The sequence below is a fragment of the Natator depressus genome, chromosome 6, assembly GCF_965152275.1.
Source record: "Natator depressus isolate rNatDep1 chromosome 6, rNatDep2.hap1, whole genome shotgun sequence".
Taxonomy (NCBI): domain Eukaryota; kingdom Metazoa; phylum Chordata; order Testudines; family Cheloniidae; genus Natator; species Natator depressus.
Genome location: NC_134239.1, coordinates 125,814,185 through 125,832,492, shown reverse-complemented (window position 1 = coordinate 125,832,492; position 18,308 = coordinate 125,814,185). Strand labels below are relative to the sequence as shown.

Sequence of the window (18,308 nt, the reverse complement as noted above, 5' to 3'; positions counted from 1 at the left end):
TTGTGCTCCAACTGAAGGTATAAGAGGCGGGACGGAAAGATGCTTCTTCAGTTCCTCTCTTATCATCAATCAGAAGAATTTGAAGAAATGGAAAGGGTAGGGTAGGGTAATGGAATAGAGACAGGGACTCCACATCTCGAAGCATCACCAGTTACAGGTCAATATACTTTAGTCTTCGAGTGCTGGTCCCTATGTGTATTCCACATGTGAGTGATTGATAAGCAGTAGTTAAACAGGAGGGGTCGGGATGCAGTAGGTATAGATGCTTGTAATCCTGCAGTTCCACCACCTACATCTGCAGAGGAGGCTTGAACTAATGCATAATGTTTCGTGAACGTATAGCCACTCTACAGATGTTCCATATAGATACACCTCTCAAAAGGATGCGGCTGTGGTTGCTTGTGCTCTAGTGAAATGGGCTGTCACCTCATCTGGAGGAGGAATAGAATGATGCAGCCGGAGATTCATTCAGTCGCTGAGCAGATAATGTCTGCTCCCATGACTGTTCTGCTACAGCAACAAATAAGCTTGATGATTATCTAATCAATTTCATCCTTTGCAGGTAGAACGCCAGCGCTCATCTGATGTCCAGAGAGTGAAGTCTTCTCTCCTCACTGGAAGCATAAGCTTTGGGTAACAATACCGTTAAGCGGATAGGTTGATTTATGTGAAACTCAAATTACTTTTGGGACAAATTTTGGGTGAAGGTGAAGGAAAATGAAGTGTCCTACTGGAGGATGGAAGGCACTGATTGCTGCTAGATGAATTGCAGGAGAACTATGAAAAGCCCTGAAGTTTTCAGGGACAGGATAACCCTCCTGTTTTGGACTATCTGCAGATTCTGGAGGACCGATTACATTGTGCCCAGGAAGAGAAGCTTTCATTTATCCAGATAACATGTTCTGCTATACTCTTTCCTTCTTTGGTTGAGAATAAACAACAATCTCCAAGCATGAACATTCTAGATGCCCATCCAAACACCAGGCTGTAAGGTGAAGGGGGCCTGGGTTGGGATACTTGTTGTTGCTGTTCTTCCGAGGTAGTAGATACATGAAGAGTTGGACGCTGATGAGAGGATGGGCTGACAGTCACAGAAGGACCAGAAATGTCCAGAGCCTCCAAACTTCTCCAAAGAGAGTGCCAGTTCTTGTTCAACTACCAGACCTATTGGAACCAGTGGGTGAAAGCTCCTGCCTATGGACTGAGGAGGGGAACGTTCCCGTCTCCTTGAGGTAGTTTCCTCCTATGTTATCTCATTTTTCATGTTCAAAAAAGAACAGACTATGAATAAGAAAAGGTGAAGATATCCTCCCATGAAGTGTAAGTTTAGGTTCGTCTCAAGAGTCTGGGGCAATCCAGTAACTGGGACCGATGAATCCAGCGCAACCACAGTCGTCATGGACAGCAGGTCAGGGACAGGTTGGTAGCACCAAAGTGTCTACTCAGTAGCTCTTAAAGGGGTTGGCAGGTGCCAATCCATATGCTTAAGAATTGGCAATGATGTCAGTACCAGCAGATCCTCTCTCTTTTGTGCCTTGCCCTCATGATCAGAAAGTTTAAGTGAGCTTAAATCTTTAGGAACTGTTTGTGAGGACTCACTGGACTTGGACAGTCAGGGAAGGATCCCTTCTCTCAGAAAAACACCTGGAAGAAAAATCTGTCCTTATGCTTTGAGTGCCCTGACTCTCATGAGAAGCCCGGTATGGCAACTCTTTGGGCTCAGCAGTTCTGGCTTCCTCTCCTGTGCTTGTTGGGACACTGCTCATTGCCAATGTGCAGTTGGGTCTCCCTGGCCTGGATCAGATGGCAATCTCATAACATCTTACAGAAAAGTCTCTCTCAGACAGAGCTCTAATGTCTCTCAGTTTTGAAGGAAAACGAGCAACAAATACTGCGTTTAGCTGAGACATGTGCCTCTCCCATATAACAGAGGCAGTGTTGGTGCTCATTGCTCACAGAGAAGGAACACGGCGGGGGCAGGGGCAGGAGATGCAGTTCTTAAACCTAGGACTCTGGGCATAATCTCTGTCCATGAGAAGAGACTCCCTGAGGTGGGGAAAAAGTATATTATCAAATACACTAAGTTTAAAACTCTAACTACACTAAAATACTAAAAACTATTTATAATATATTTACAGGTTTGAAGAGGAATGAAGCATGAAGAAAATCTGTGGACAATGAGCATTCAGACTCAGGCCATGTGACAGTAAAAAGGAACTGGAGTGGTGGCAGTCTGCACTGCCCTTTATATCCTCATTTGGAGCGCAAGGAGAACAACCGATTAAAACTCTCCAATCTCTGGCACATGGTGCACATGTGTACACACATGTGGAATACCCACAGGGACCATGTTTTTAAGGTGGCATTACTTTAGCAGCACTTCACCTGATTCTCTTGGTGGATGAGGAGTATAACCTTAACCACCCTTAAGACACAAAAACTGTTAACTGCTTTATGGTTCTCTTACCCCAAGAAGAAGAAAAAGGCACTCCTGATTTGCCAAGAGTTACAGCAAAGATAATGACATAATAGTAAGTTTTCTATGAGGCAAAATATCATTGTGAAAAATCACTTCACGCTTCAGCAGCTGTTATTTTAAAAATAAAATGTTAATTAAAATGACAAACTAATCAACACTATCTGGCTTTACAAGAAGATTGTACCTCATTTTAAATTGCATAGTATATTTCAGTTCAGCACTGAAGTGAAGAGTATTTCCATTTAGCTCTGAAAGTGAACTTTATTTTTGAAAATATTCCTCTGAATGTCAGAGAAAAATATACCAATTAACATTTATTTCAAAATGCTCTTACAAAGGTCTCTCCCTTTTATTTTATGCAGGTTTTTCCACATTCTGAAATTAAAAGTGTCTCATAATGCTATCAAGCCATTTTACAAGTTCTAAAGAGAAGAACTACACAGCATAAAATCAAACTTTTAAAGCTATTCTTTCCAATATTTTATTGTAAAACACAATTTGCCTATACAGCCAAAAGATGTGTATTTTTAGGAACTAAAATTATCTCTAAAACAAAAAATCTAACAGTTTCGGAATAAAAAGTCTTGTGACAAAAACGCAACATCCATCTATAATTTCAAAGGAAGTAAACATACATTATTAATAGTAATATTCATATTCCTTTATTAAAGTATTAGTAGATTTAAAATACTTTTAAAAATTACAAGAAAAAGACTTACAAATCTAGGTGGCTGCTTGCAGTTTCGAGGTTCAATTTCTAATGATTTGTTGAACAAGTAGTCTGTAAACTCTTTTTCTGGTGAATTTCCCATAGGATTGAGATTTTCAAAGAACCGCTAAAATGAGGTAAACAAGTTTCAATAAATAATTTTATATGATCTTAACATATGCATATATAGAAAATACAAAACTGTTCAATGAAATCTTAACATTTTACTGGCTGCATGCAGCGTTTATACTACTGTTAACTCATTCCTGGAAAAATACACCAACAAGTCCTGACGCAAATGACAGTAAAAAACATACAAGTTAATGATAATTAGGCTTGGAAGGATTAGAATTTTACCAGTAAATGTCAATTTCAGCACACACACACAAACCAACACAAAATATTTCCATTGATGATAATCAAAATTTACATACAGGCAGAGTAAGAAAAATGCTGCTTGAAAACTTAAAGAGTTTGATTTAAGGATATTTATTTTGTATATTTTGACATGTAATGTTGACAATTTGTGTTTTAAGGGTTATAAACTTAACTTTTTGAATCTCAGCAGCTTTCATGACATAATTTTTGTCTGACCTCACCTATTCTGACACCCCACCCATATTTTCCTGCAACTGTGAAAATTTAAAAAGATAAAAGTCTAAAAAAGGCTTAAAATAAACATCAATATTATCTGTCAAAATTATAAAAATTGAATCCTGCCTAGTCTAATGATAATGTAAAATTTACTGACTAAAGGAATTATTTTAAATCACATGAACTGCGTTATTTTAAATGTAACAATATTCTGTAAAATGCTTTGTAGTTATGTAGATGATTTACCAAGTATCTCAATGCAGTCACCAAGATCTTCCAGTTCCTTCATTTTCAAATACATTCTTTTTTTTTAACCATCAGTACTTATAACCTATAACTTACGATTACTATATTTCTGTCTTTTCTTGATTTGTTTTCAAAATATTCCAATGCTCCTCTTCATAATTTTAAAATCACTTAACCATTTTCCAGAATTGTTCTCAATAATGAACAGCACAATACAAAGAATGCTGTCACTCAGCTGCAGCTTTTGGAGTGACCAGAACCGTACACATTATTTCAGGTGAGAACATATTGTTGATTGAAATAATGGCATTTTGATATTTTCAGTATTGTTCTCATTCTTTATGCAGCCTAACATTGTGTTGCTTCTTTGACTGGTGCTGTAAACTGAGCAGACATATTTATTGAATTGCCCACAAAAGAGCTGAGGAGGTTACAATTAATTAACTGAGTGGTTACAGTTACTTAACAACCCATCACTGAGTATAAGTAGTTTAAATTATTCCTTCCAACAAGCATTGCCTTACATATGACAACAATAATTTAATCTGGTGTCACATTGCCCATTCACCTTGCTTTAAGTCTTTCTGGAGTTCTTCAATATTATCGATTGTGAGGCTAATCTAATTCTGTGTCATCTGCAAATCGTGCCACTTAACTGTTCACCCCCTTTACAGTTCATGAATATATTACACACTGCTCGTAGTGAAGAGCCTAGAGAAAACTATTGTTCACCTTTTGCCAGTTGAAAGATGACCATTTATTCCTACTTATTGTTTTCCTTCGTTTACTTTCAAATCTGTAACTACTTGCCCTATGACTATTTAACTTTCTTAGTAGCCTCTTGTCAGAAACATTGTCAAAGGAGTTTTGGATTAATTGGATACATACAAAGGATTCTAAAATATCACACCAGCACGCTTTTTCTTCACAGAAACTGTTAGTTTCTCATCATATATTCATGTTGTTTTATAACTCTTTTCTTCCTCTTGCTCTAATCCTATTCACCCCCTCCAGCTAGTGAAGTATAGCAATAGCAAAAACAAGGAGTATCTGTTGTATAGTAGTGAGCAGATGAGATATATGTGATGAACTATATTAAGGATTTGGAATTAACGTATGCTTTGGTGCACCCTCTTTTCTTTGCCAATTATGGTTATTGCGATATTAAGGCAATCACCCCCACATCTACCACTACCCCAGCAAGAATATCAGTAGAGTATCTGCCACATATCTTTTTTTTTTTTTTATCATATGTATACACATACATGCACACACATACATAAAGTATACGCCTATTGTATTTGTTTTGATTACCCGTATTTCTGGTTCTATCCGTAAACAGTAAGGTTGGTTTTGATACTGCTGAATTTCGCCTGTAATTTCAGCCACTTTTCTCCTCTTACTGAAGTTGATTAACTCTTTCCCTTGTCTTTTAAGAAAGTCTGGATTCCCTTCTTCTGTCTTCAGAATATTTGTTAGATAGATTCCTAGTATATATATATATAAAAAACAGAATTTTGATTTTCACATTTCACCCCAACTCCTGTTTTCATTTTTTCTGATAAATGCCAGCAAAGAAATCCTCACCATAAAAAGAGAGCAAATCATTTCCTTCAATGCACCAAAACTGAATTAATCAGAAAGAGGAAATGAGCTATGCATTCTCTCTGAAAACTAAATATATTATAGAAGGAACAAGTTTTATCTGCTTATACTGAGGTCATGGTCCGTAGGTCACATGCCAGAATGCTTAGGTCACCCAGAAAGGAACAGTGTCAAGAATGTGAGACAAAATTAAAGTTGAAGAGAAATCCTATTTTATTTTCATTGGAACTTGAGTCTGCATACAACAGCTATATCCATGAAAACCAAATTTATAGAAAATATATTGCAAAGGAATACTAAAGCTTCTGAGGCAAATAACTAGCAAAAAAAAGCAGTAATCACAACCTCTACAAAATTGTTCTTGAAAACGCAAGAATTTTATAGTGTACCAAGAGAACAAAAAACATTTAGTATTTACACAAAATGCAAACACTGTGTAACCGAGGTTACTGAATTTAACTATTCACAAACACTAATGTTAAAAATCTAATAAATCAAAAGTTATGCATATCACAAAGGCAATTCTTCAGAGTACAGAATGTAATACCTTAAAAAAACTCAATGCATTTGTGACATCTTAATTTGCTGCTCATTTTAACGTTAAAAGAAAGCCAACAAAGAACCTTATCTCCAACCCCGTAGCATAACTTACCAAAAAAAGGCACGCAGGGTGGGTTGATTGACTTGAGTTTAGCTAGGTATTTCTTAAAGTGATCTTGACTGAGCTCTACTGCTTCATCCAAAACTTTCTTTTTTCTCTCCTGTAATGCCTAATTTATTGAAGAGGAAACAAAGCAACAATGTGTCTTTTGCATGGTTTGGTTAGTGAAAATACGGTACCTTCATACTTGTATTATCTATCTATAAATTAACAAAACCTTGTTTCTCACAATATTTGAATTTAAGTGTGTTTTTAAAAGGTTTCCAATGTACTAATACATCAACTGTCCCTGACTCTATGGCTTAAAACTTGCCGATGAAACCCCCAGTGGAGACGCAGCTATGCTGACAAAAGGGGGCTTCTGCCAACATAGCTAATGTTGTCTACCGGCAAAAAAAAAAAATTTCTGTCAGCCTATGCTGCTTCTGTACCAGGGGACTATTCCAGCATAAACTCTGTAGTGTATACATAGCCCTAAGAGGCATCACGTGGAAGTGTCAAACTACTGTAAATACAGACAGTTATTTTCACTTCACTTCCATCAATTTACAAAAATAATCCCAACTGTTTTAAGTATGACTTATTTCAAATCTAAACAAATCAAATTTAGTTATGAGCATCTAGCACTGATACTAGTAAAAATATTTTTCTACATACAACACAAACTCCATCCTTACTGTGCAAAACTGTCTTCTGAACTTCAATAGTCTATTTCGGTGGAATTTATTAGTTTACTGAACACTCATTTTCAGTGAAAAAGTAACCATTTACACTTTTTCCTCCTAAACCCACCAATGTTCCCCAATGTTTAAACTTTTCTCCAGAATCTGCTAAAACTGGCCTCTGATTCTTGTACACTCACTCTGACCAAAATACAGGAAAGCATCCCCATTTGGGAAAGCAAAGCTTAAAAACTGCGTTCCTTGATAGCAATGTTCTTAAGTACGTGCTTACGTTCTTTCCTGAGCATTAAACTCTCTGTAAATGTTCAAACCTATGCATGGATCATCCTTGGTCAGCAAAAGAAGAAAGGGGTCACCCACACCTCTGACAGTTTCTCTTCCCTGCCCGCTAGCTGGAATTCTGCAGCTCCCAGACAGCATTCAAGGTACAGTAAAAGTTTTTAACCGGTATGCCAGGGAAACGGGGTGCCAGTAAATAAAAAATGCCGGTTCATTCAGAGGGAGAGCTTTGAAGTGCAGGGGGGGGTGGGGTGGTGGATTGCAGGGCAAGGGTGTGAAGTGCTGCAGGGCAGGGACTCTGGGAGGGAGTTTGGGTTTGGGCATGTAAGGGGGCCTGTGGTGCTGGATGGGGAGGGGGCGCTCATCTCTGGTGGCTCCCTGCAAGGGGCTCCCTGTCCCTGCTGCTCCTGGAAGAGGTGCAGCCAGGTGGCTCTGCAAGCACACGCTGCATCTGTTTACAGGCGCCGCCTCCCATAGCTCCCATTGGCCATAGTTCCCAAGCTCCTAGTAGGTGGCGGCGGGGGAAACCCCTGAGCTGCCTTCTGCTGGGGGCATCAGAGGAACCCCCCAGCTCCCTGCCTCCTGGGACAGCGGGGGAACCCCCCAGCTCGTGGCGGGAGCCAGCAGCAAAGCCCCAGCTCCCTGCCACCACGGGCAGCGGTGGGGGAAACCCCCGAGTTCTCTGCCGCCCGGTGCAGCAGGGGACTCCTCCAGCTCCCTGCCGCCGGGGATGGCACTGTGGGGAACCCTGAGCTCCCAGCAGGAGGCAGCGGGGGAACTCCTGAGCTCCCTGCTGCTGTGGCAGCTCCTGGTCCCCGTGGGTGGCGGGGAACCCCGAGCTCCCAGCGCAAGCAGGCAGTGGGGGATGCCTGGAGCTGCAGGTGGTACCCCGCAGCCACAGACAGCACCTAGTTCCTGCAGCTGCCCCGCATGAAGCAGTATGGGGATCCGCCGATCCCCATTTTGTCTGGGATATTTTTAGTAAAAGTTAGGGACAGGTCACGGCTTCCATGAATTTTTCTGTTTTGCCCGTGACCTGTCCGTGACTTTTACTAAAGTATCCGTGACAAAAATCTTAGCCTTAGTTATGACATTCAATCATTACTGTGCTGGATTTGAGCTGGCAAGCTACAGGTGAAAGACTCCAGATGCCATTACAAATCCCCTGTGGCACCCAGGACCCTTAATATGCTACTTTTGATAACATTCCTCACAAGTGTTTCACATTACACTTATAAAGTAAGTAACTGTAAAATAACTGTTTATTAAAAAAAAATGGTATAGGATTTGTTTTTCTTGATTCTGGTTAGTCTCTTAAGAAGGATGCACAAGTCACTCAGAAGACTTACCTCAAATGTATGATCTAGTCTGTACACTGACACAGAATTCATCGCACTGACTATCTCCAACACACCATTGAAATTATTCAACTCTTGAAAAACCTGCAGGATTTCGATTATCCTACTTAACACAGCCACTCGCTCCTCAAAATTCTCTGTTTCCACAATGCACCTAGTCAAGAAACGTGGTATTAGGAAATATTGGAATTAAAAATTCACGTTGCTAGGCACTGAAATCTACTGTTTAGTCACCATAAAGAACAGGAGTTCAAAATGAAGACCATTACCCTACGCTTCTCAGTGTTTTCACCGAAATAGGCAGTTTAAAACTTAAAAGGAGGAGGCTGCCTTGCAGATTTTTGGTTTTGTCCTGTACTGTGCCAAGCACAAAATCAACGCTTAACTAAGGTGGCGATTACTGGAATACACAACAACTATTTTATAATTCAAAATAAAGGAATCTCCTTTAAACTGTAAGAAAACCTGAGCAATCCCTGAACTTCAACTTGATTCCATGGCAGTATGTTAACATCCCCAGTACTTACTTTTCAAACCAAAGAGTAAGATTTGTAGTGTGCCGAATCATTTTCAATAGATTTGGGGAATTAATTTCCTTATCTTCTTTAGTCCACACACTCCCAACAAGTTCAGATGGCTGCACTGCCCTATTGAAAGAAAATGTTAAGTATGAGGCAAAGGAATGTTTGATACTTAATGTTCATATGTTCCATGTTTGCAGTAGAAGACTTATTACATATTTCTTCCCCTTACTTGTGACATGACATTTGGTACAGATTATTCAATATAATCCATTATGGAACAGTCATTCAAAATAATCACTGGACTGGTATTTCAACACGCACACTAATGGACTCTGGAAAACGCCAGTCTCTGTTAAAAGAACATCAGTGGTGTATTTTCAGATTAGAAAATTACTAAGGACTCAGTTTTGTCTTCTGAAGGAAGAAATAAGCATCCTGAACAAAGAAAACTTCTCGTTATCTAATGGGTAAACATGAGTAATGTGTTGCTGAAATGGGGATCAACAAACCCTGTAAAAGCCTGATGTGCAAAAAGAAATATTTTATTAGAAATCCTTCTGCCATTGTAGCATGCAAACCTTTCAAAAATCCCAGTTTAAATACCTTAGTTTTTATGAGGGCCCCTAAAGAATAAAGTTATTTTTAGGATGCTACAAGCATTTTTTATAAGATACCCCCAAACTTGTATTTTGAGAATTCACATATTATGTCCCAGTTATGTTTTAGTGTTGTCTACTCACTGCAGCACTTTAGTGTCCTAATTATTTACTGTACAAGTCTGGTTATGTTGACACAAGTCTAATATGTTGATGGATAAACACTTTGGTATAGGACAGAAGGTGAGCAAACCTTACTTGGCATATCATAAAAAAGAGAAGAATATACTTCAGGCTGATTCTACAAATTAAAGATTTTTTTCTTGCTAAAGCTGAATGCAATTTGATTAACTCAACATTTCAATTACAAATGAAAGTCAAATATAGGGGAGGTATTAAAAGTGACTGCAGAGAGCATTATCATTTCCCATTACAAACCCGTAAAATGGGATTACATATGGCAACGAGCCCTTTTTTTATTTTTACAAATAAAAGCAACATACTTTTAGATTTCCATATTAATCCTGCTAGTTTTCTCCTGTCAGAAAAGGAAATTCATGCTTCTGACTAGTGCAAACAGTGTGACTTATGGAGCCAACAAAAAGCTAACTAAGGAACACACACATTTTTTGAATAACTACCTGTAGAGATCAGATTCTAGAAGTGTTAGCTGACGAGCAATTTCTATTGGGTGTAGTGTCATCAGGTCCATCTCAAACTGTCCAAGATGGCAAATATGCCATTCAATTGGGGGAGGCTGGCTCTCAAAGGTAATGTTATGACTAATTCCATTTGCTTGACATTGTTTTTTTCTTTTGATAATTTTAGCAATGGATTCTACCCACTTCTTCATGGATTTGCCTGTAAAAAACAACATGAAAAACGTTCATATTAATGGTTTAACAGCTTTTTCAAATGATAATTTTGTTAGATGTACACTTCTGCTTGTTAACTAGTAGAATGATGTGAAATAAGGTTAGCATTCAGTACTTAAAGAAAAGATTAACAAATTTGTTTAAATTTTATAGAATGGGATAGAAAAAATTCAGGTTCATGGGCCAAATTATTTTCTTTAACAAACAATTTGTGCACCCACCAAAGGCTACATTTGTGTATGCAAATCAGGAAACTGCATGTGCAAAGAAGTTAGGTGCGCAGTTACCCATTTCCGTATGCAAATACGGGCACAAAGAGTGCACATTTTTGGGTGCATCTGTTTTGTGTTGAATTTTGAGAGTCTGGCCCTACTTGTTCAAGTTTACAGTTTTTAGTTGTGTGATGACTTTACAATATATTGTGTTAGTTCATTAGAGAGACATGGTGGGTGAGGTAAAATCTTTTATTGGGTCAACTTCTGCTGGTGACAGAGACAAGCTTTTGAGCTACACAGAGCTCCTCTTCAGGTCTGGGAAAGGTACTCAGGTCTGGTCTACACTAGGAAATTAGATCAGTATAACCAGGGTGTGAAAAATCCAGATTCCTGAAAGATGCATTTAAACTGACCTAATTTCCTAATCTAGACAGCAGTAGGTTGATGGGAGAACAGCTACCGCCTCTTAGAGAGATGGATTACCTATGCCAATAGGAGAATCCCTCCTGTCGGTGTAGGTAGCATCTTCACTGAACCGTTACAGAGGTGTCACTGCAGCGTTTTAAGTGTAGACAGATTCTCAGGGCAGGTCTACACTACGGAGGAAAGTCGATCTAAGCTATGCAATTTGAGTTACATTAGTAGCGTAACTCAAGTCGACATAGCTTAGATCTACTTACCACGGTGTCCACACTACGCTATGTCAACAGAAGACACTCTCCTGTCAACTCCCCTTACTCTTCTCATTCCGGTAGAGTAACGGAATCAATGGCAGAGTGATCTGCGGTCGATTTAGCGGGTCTTCACTAGACCTGCGAAATCAACTCCCAGCAGATCCATCGCCGCAGCATGGATCCACTGGTAAGTGGAGACAAGCCCTCAGTCTCGCAGCTAACTACAAGACTGTTTAGCATAAGTATTTAACACCTATTATAAGAGACCACTCAAGGTGAAGTGGCCTGTTAACAACTCTGCAGCATAAAGACTTGAAAAAATAAACTTTTATAAATGTTTACTTTTGAACACTAAGATTGTTTAATAAATGTAGAGTACATAAAACACGTCCTGGGACCCAGTGAGTCTTCAGACCAGGGATTTCAAACCAAAATCCTTTCAAGGAACTGGCCAAAAATAGTCTATCTTTAATCAGGAAAATCTTACACAGTGACTATCAACCCAACAGGGGATCAACAACTGTTTTTTAAATTTGTAACTCAAAATTGTACTACAGGATGGCTAACTTGGTAACCTAAAAGTGACATCCAGGCATTGCCAAGAAGTCATCTAGATTCAGTTGACATCAATGTTACTCTCCAAGTGGACTGCAAAGGGAGTTTGCTCATGTCTTTAGGGCAGTGGTTCTCAACCATGGATGCATACGCCCCTGGGGATTTACAGAGGTCTTCCTGGGGATATATCAACTCATCTAGATATTTGCCTAGTTTTACAACAGGTTACATAAAAAGCACTAGCAAAGTCAGTACAAACTAGGGCTGTTGATTAATTGCAGTTAACTCATGCGATTAACTCAAAAAAATTAAAAGCGATTAACGGCAGTTTTAGCTGAACTGTTAAACAATAGAATACCAATTGAAATTTATTAAATATTTTTGAATGTTTTTCTACCTTTTCAAATATATTGATTTCAATTACAACACAATATACAAAGTAGACAATGCTCACTTTATATCGTTATTACAAATATTTGCACGGTAAAAATGGCAAACAAAAGAAATAGTATTTTTCAATTCATTTGATACAAGTACCATAGTGCAATCTCTTTATCGTGAAAGTGCAACTTACAACTGTAGATTTTTTTGTTCTATAACTGCACTCAAAACAATGTAAAAAACTTTAGAGCCTACAGGTCCCCTCAGTCCTACTTCTTGTTCAGCCAATCGCTCAGACAAATGAGTTTGTTTACATTTACAGGAGATAATGCTGCCCGCTTCTTATTTACAATGTTGCCAGAAAGTGAGAACAGGTATTTGCATGGCACTTTTGTAGCCAGCACTGCAAGGTCTTTAGATGCCAGATATGCTAAACAATCGTATGCCCCTTCATGCTTTGGCCACCATTCCAGAGGACATGCTTCCATGCTGATGATGCTCATTAAAAAAATAATGCATTAATTAAATTTGTGACAAAACTCCTTAGGGGAGAATTGTATGTCTCCCACTCTGATTTACCAGCATTCTGCCACATATTTCATGCTATAGCAGTCTCGGATCATGACCCAGCACATTGTTCGATTTAAGAACACTTTCACGGCAGATTTGACGAAACACAAAGAAAGTACCAGTGTGAGATTTCTAAAGATAGCTACAGCACTCCACCCAAGGTTTAAGAATCTGAAGTGCCTTCCAAAATCTGAGAAGGACGAGGTGTGGCGCATGCTTCCAGAAGTCTTAAAAGAGCAACACTCTGATGCGGAAACTACAGAACCCAAATCACCAAAAAAAGAAAATCAACCTGCTGCTGGTGGCATCTGACTCAGATAACGAAAATGAACATGCGTCGGTCCGCACTGCTTTGAACTGTTATTGAGCAGAACCTGTCATCAGCATGGATGCATGTCCCCTGGAATGATGGTTGAAGTATGTAGGGACATATGAATCTTTAGTGCATCTGGCACGAAAATATCTTGCAACGCCGGCTATAACAGTGCCATGAGAACGCCTGTTCTCACTTTCAGGTGACATTGGAAACAAGAAGCGGTCAGCATTATCTCCTGCAAATGTAAACAAACTTGTTTGTCTTAGCAATTGCCTGAACAAGAAGTAGGATTGAGTGAACTTGCAGGCACTAAAGTTTCACATTGTTTTATTTTTGAATGCAGGTTTTTTGGGTACATAATTCTACATTTGTAAGTTCATATTTCATGATAAAGAGATTACACTACTGTGCTTGTATTAGGTGGATTGAAAAATACTATTTCTTTTGTTTTTTACAGTGAAAATATTTGTAATAAAAAAATAAAGTGAGCACCGTACACTTTGTATTCTGTATTGTAAGTGAAATCAATGTTTGAAAATGTAAAAAAATCCAAAACTATTTAAATAAATGGTATCCTATTATTATTTAACAGAGCAATTAGTCATGCAATGAATTGAGATTAATTTTTTTAAACGCTTGCCAGCCCTAGTACAAACTAAAATTTCATACAACTACTTGTTTATACTGCTCTATACATGATATACTGAAATGTAAGTACATTTATATTTCAATCAATTTATTTTATAATTATATGGTAAAAATGAGAAAGTAAGCAATTTCTCAGTACTAGCGTGCTGTGACGCTTTTGTATTTTTATGTCTGATTTTGTAAGCAAGTAGTTTTTAAATGAAGTGAAACTTGGGGGTACACAAGACAAATTGGACTCCTGAAAGGGGTACAATAGTCTGGAAAGGTTGAGGGCCACTGCTTTAGGGAATGTTATCACAGTGTTCAACTATAAGTAAGGTTATATTTTAGTCACGGGTATTTTTTGTAAAAGTCATGGACAGGTCATGGGCTGTAAAGAAAAATTCACGGCCCGTGACCTGTCCAAGACTTGTACTATATACCCCTCACTAAATCTTGGGTGTTCTGAGGGGGTGGCCCAGGGGTGCCTCTGGGGAGGGGAAAGGTTGGTGGCGCGTAGCCTGGGACCCCCCCACTGCTGCTGGCGTGTGTGTGTGTTTGACAGGGCTAGCAGGCTCCTTACCTGGCTCTGCGCAGAGACATGTCCCTCAGCTTCTAGGCGGAGGCGCGGCCTGAGGGCTCCATGCATTGCCTCCGCCTCGAGCTGTGGGGGCAATGCCTGTGGGAGGAGGAAGCGTACCGAGCCGCCTGGCCACACCTCTGCCTAAGACGCAAGGGAGGGACATGTCGCCACTTCTGGGGAACCCCCTGAGGTTAGCACTGCCGGAGCCCTCACCCCCGCAGCCCTGAGCCCCCTCCCACACCCAAACTCCTGCTGCTGCTGGGGTGGGGGAGGGGGCACCACAGTGGCCCAAGATTGCCCCAGCAGTGGCCAGTGCAGCTGGCCCAGAGGCTGCCTGAGCTGCTCAAGTGGCCCCTGGGCCAGTCGCACTAGCTGCTGCAGAAGTCATGGAGGTCCCAGAAAGTTACGGCATCTGTGGCCTTAGTGACAGACTTGCAGCCTTAACTACAAGACCTACAGGAAGTAACACTAACTGAAGCTAAAGGGTTTTTATATTGTTCAGCTCTCCTCTTCTGGAAGAGTAATGGTTGTTGTGCAGGATCTTCAGGACAAGGATAGTAAAATGGGAAAGGATCAGTGTTCCAACAGGGAAGAAATTTTCTCCTCTCCCTGAGGAAAGATTTTCTCTAGGAACTTAAAGTGAGGAAGAGGCAGAATTCAATTTTAAAAATTAGACAGATTATACCAGTTTATTTTTATTTATTTAAATTAGCATCACTGTGCAAAATTATGGGTGTTAAGTCTTTTTCCAATTTTTATCAGTTCAAATGTTTACAGTTTCAGGAAATTATGGGGGAGTCAGACAATTGATCGCAGTAGACACACATTCAAAGAGTTTGTTTTATAACCATTAAAACACAAATTGTCAATATCTTGTCAAAATATATAAAGTAAAGATACTTAAATCAAACTAATATAATCTCAAGCACCATTTTTCTTGCCTATCTGTAAATTTCGATCATCATCAATGGAAATATTTTTTCATTGGTTTGTATGTCCGAGGAAATTGATATTTGCCAATAAAAAAAACTAATCCTTCCAAGCCTAAAGTTGTTTTGAATTTGAGAGAGACCATACTGGTTTCAGACAAGGACAACCTTAAATATTTACTACTAAATAAGCTTTAATAGAACAACATAGTAATGTCTGAAATTATTTAGGTTTCTGACTTAATCTTGCAATGTCTATGCACGTGAGATTTGACTTCAACTGGAATAAAAAGAACTGTTCATGTGAGTAAAGTTACTCATGTGTGTAAGAGATAGCAGGATTAGACCCCCAGAATGTATTAGAAAGTAAAAAGAACAAATGGATTGTAACAGTTACTGTACCTCTTACACTTGAAATAAATGTCTCCAGTCTGTCGAGCAACTCCAGATCTCTTTCAAAATCATAAAAATGATGTTCTACCCAGTGTCGAAAAACATTTAATATCCTAAAAAATAAGGGGGGGAGGAGAGGGAGGAAAAAAATCATCTTTTTAATTTTTATGAACCCTCAAGTCCAGCCAACCTGCACATTGACGAAGCATGGGTTCTGCAGAAGTTACAGTATGCAATCATGTAATTAAGGACCATCACAATGCATATGCACAACAGGTTGGAGTCACAACTGAGTGTGAAACCTTAACTTTGGTAATCCTGGAATTTTGAGAATGTAACTTTGCAGCCTTAACAATCATAGTTTTATTTAAAAAGAGGAGGGATTAATGTAAGTGTATCCGAAAGAGTAAACCATAAGAACGGCCATACTGGGTCAGACCAAAGGTCCATCTAGCCCAGTATCCTGTCTTCCGATAGTGGCCAATGCAAGGTGCCCCAGAGGGAACAAACAGAACAGGTAATCATCAAGTGATCCATCCCCTGTCGCCCATTCCCAGCTTCTGGCAAACAGACGCTAGGGACACCATCCCTGCCCATCCTGGCTAATAGCCATTGATGGACCTATGCTCCATGAATTCATCTAGTTCTTTTTTGAACCCTGTTATAGTCTTGGCCTGCACAACATCCTCTGGCAAGGAGTTCCACAGGTTGACTGTATGTTGTGTGAAAAAATACTTCCGTTTGTTTTCAACCTGCTGCCTATTAATTTCATTTGGTGACCCCTAATTCTTGTGTTATGAAAAGGAGTAAATAATACATCTTTATTTACCTTCTCCACACCAGTCATGATTTTACAGACCTCTATCATATCCTCCTTTAGTCGTCTTTTTTCCAAGCTCAAAAGTCCCAGTCTTATTAATCTCTCCTCATATGGCAGATGCTCCATACCCCTAATAATTTTTTTTTGCCCTTTTCTGAAACTTTTCCAATTCCAATATATCTTTTTTGAGACGGGGCAATGATATCTGCACACAGTATTCAAGATGTGGGTGTACCATGGATTTATATAGAGACAGTATGATATTTTCTGTCTTCTTATCTATCCCTTTCTTAATGATTCCCAACATTCTGTTCCCTCTTGACTGCCACTGTACATTGAGTGGATGTTGTCAGAGAACTATCCACAATGACTCCAAGACATTTTTCTTGAGCAGTAACAGCTAATTTAGACCCCATCATTTTATATGTATAGTTGGGATTATGTTTTCCAATGTGCATCACTTTGCATTTATCAACATTGAATTTCATCTGCCATTTTGTTGCCCAGTCACCCAGTTTTGTAACATCCTTTTGTAGCTCTTCGCTGTCTGCCTGGGACTTAACTATTTTGAGTAGTTTTGTATCATCTGCAAATTTTGCCACCTCACTGTTTACCCCCTTTTCCAGATCATTTATGAATATGCTGAATAGGACTGGATCCAGTACAGACCACTGGGGGACACCACTATTTACCTCTCTCCATTCTGAAAACTGACCATTTAGTCCTACCCTTTGTTTCCTATCTTTTAACCAGTTACCAATCCATGAGAGGACCTTCCCCCTTATCCCATGACTGCCTACTTTGTTTAATAGCCTTTGGTGAGGGACCCTGTCAAAGGCTTTCTGAACATCTAAATACACTATATCCACTGGATCCCCCTTGTCCACATGCTTGCTGACCCCCTCAAAGAATTCTAGTAGACTGGTGAGGCATGATTTCCCTTTTCAAAAACCATGTTGACTATTCCCCAACAAATTATGTTCATCTATGTGTCTGACAATTTTGTTCTTTACTATAGTTTCAACCAGTTTGCCCGGTACTGAAGTCAGGCTTACTGGCCTGTAATTGCCGGGGTCACCTCTGGAGCCCTTTTTAAAAATTGGTGTCACATTAGCTATCCTCCGGTCACTTGGTACAGAAGCTGATTTAAATGATAGGTTACAGACTACAGTTAGTAGTCCTGCATAACAAAAGAATAAAGTAAAATCCAACATTCTTATATCATTAGCAAATTTCTCAAGTGAAAAAGCTAGTTAACATTTACCATTTATAAAAAGGCATAGGTTTTCTAATGGTTTCTCTTTCCTATTTACATTTTTCATTTTAAAAGCTGATATATCAAAAGTCAGTATTGTAAAAATAATAGAAATTTTTTATACCCTTTTATTCACATGAAAGGAAAGGAACAGTACAAGATCCACTTTTTTCTCTTAAGATCAGGAAATACAAGTTTTCACCTGCCTTCTCTCTACTTTCTTAAACATTAAGCATCAAATTAACCTTTAGAACCAAAATACGATTACACTTGTCCTTTGAACTCTTAGGATGAGAAACTTTGTTTTTCTCGCCTCTCCTTCAGGCAAAAAAAACCCCCCTGAGCTGATGCCTCAAACTTTATTTGATTTATTTGGGCCTA

The 18,308-nt window shown here is 39.1% G+C and overlaps 1 protein-coding gene across 1 annotated transcript in view; it reads right to left on the bottom strand.

Annotated features, from left to right (window-relative positions):
- The window catches only part of SOS2 (SOS Ras/Rho guanine nucleotide exchange factor 2), a 104,080-nt gene that overhangs the window by 6,260 nt on the left and 79,512 nt on the right, over positions 1–18,308 (bottom strand). Inside the window, exons 13-19 of the mRNA XM_074956564.1 lie at positions 15,862–15,965; positions 10,376–10,595; positions 9,142–9,261; positions 8,606–8,768; positions 6,286–6,403; positions 5,343–5,515; positions 3,199–3,315 (exon numbers count right to left, since the gene is read on the bottom strand). Of these exons, the coding sequence (XP_074812665.1) occupies positions 3,199–3,315; positions 5,343–5,515; positions 6,286–6,403; positions 8,606–8,768; positions 9,142–9,261; positions 10,376–10,595; positions 15,862–15,965 (1,015 nt within the window). The remainder of the gene's footprint in view (positions 1–3,198; positions 3,316–5,342; positions 5,516–6,285; positions 6,404–8,605; positions 8,769–9,141; positions 9,262–10,375; positions 10,596–15,861; positions 15,966–18,308) is intronic.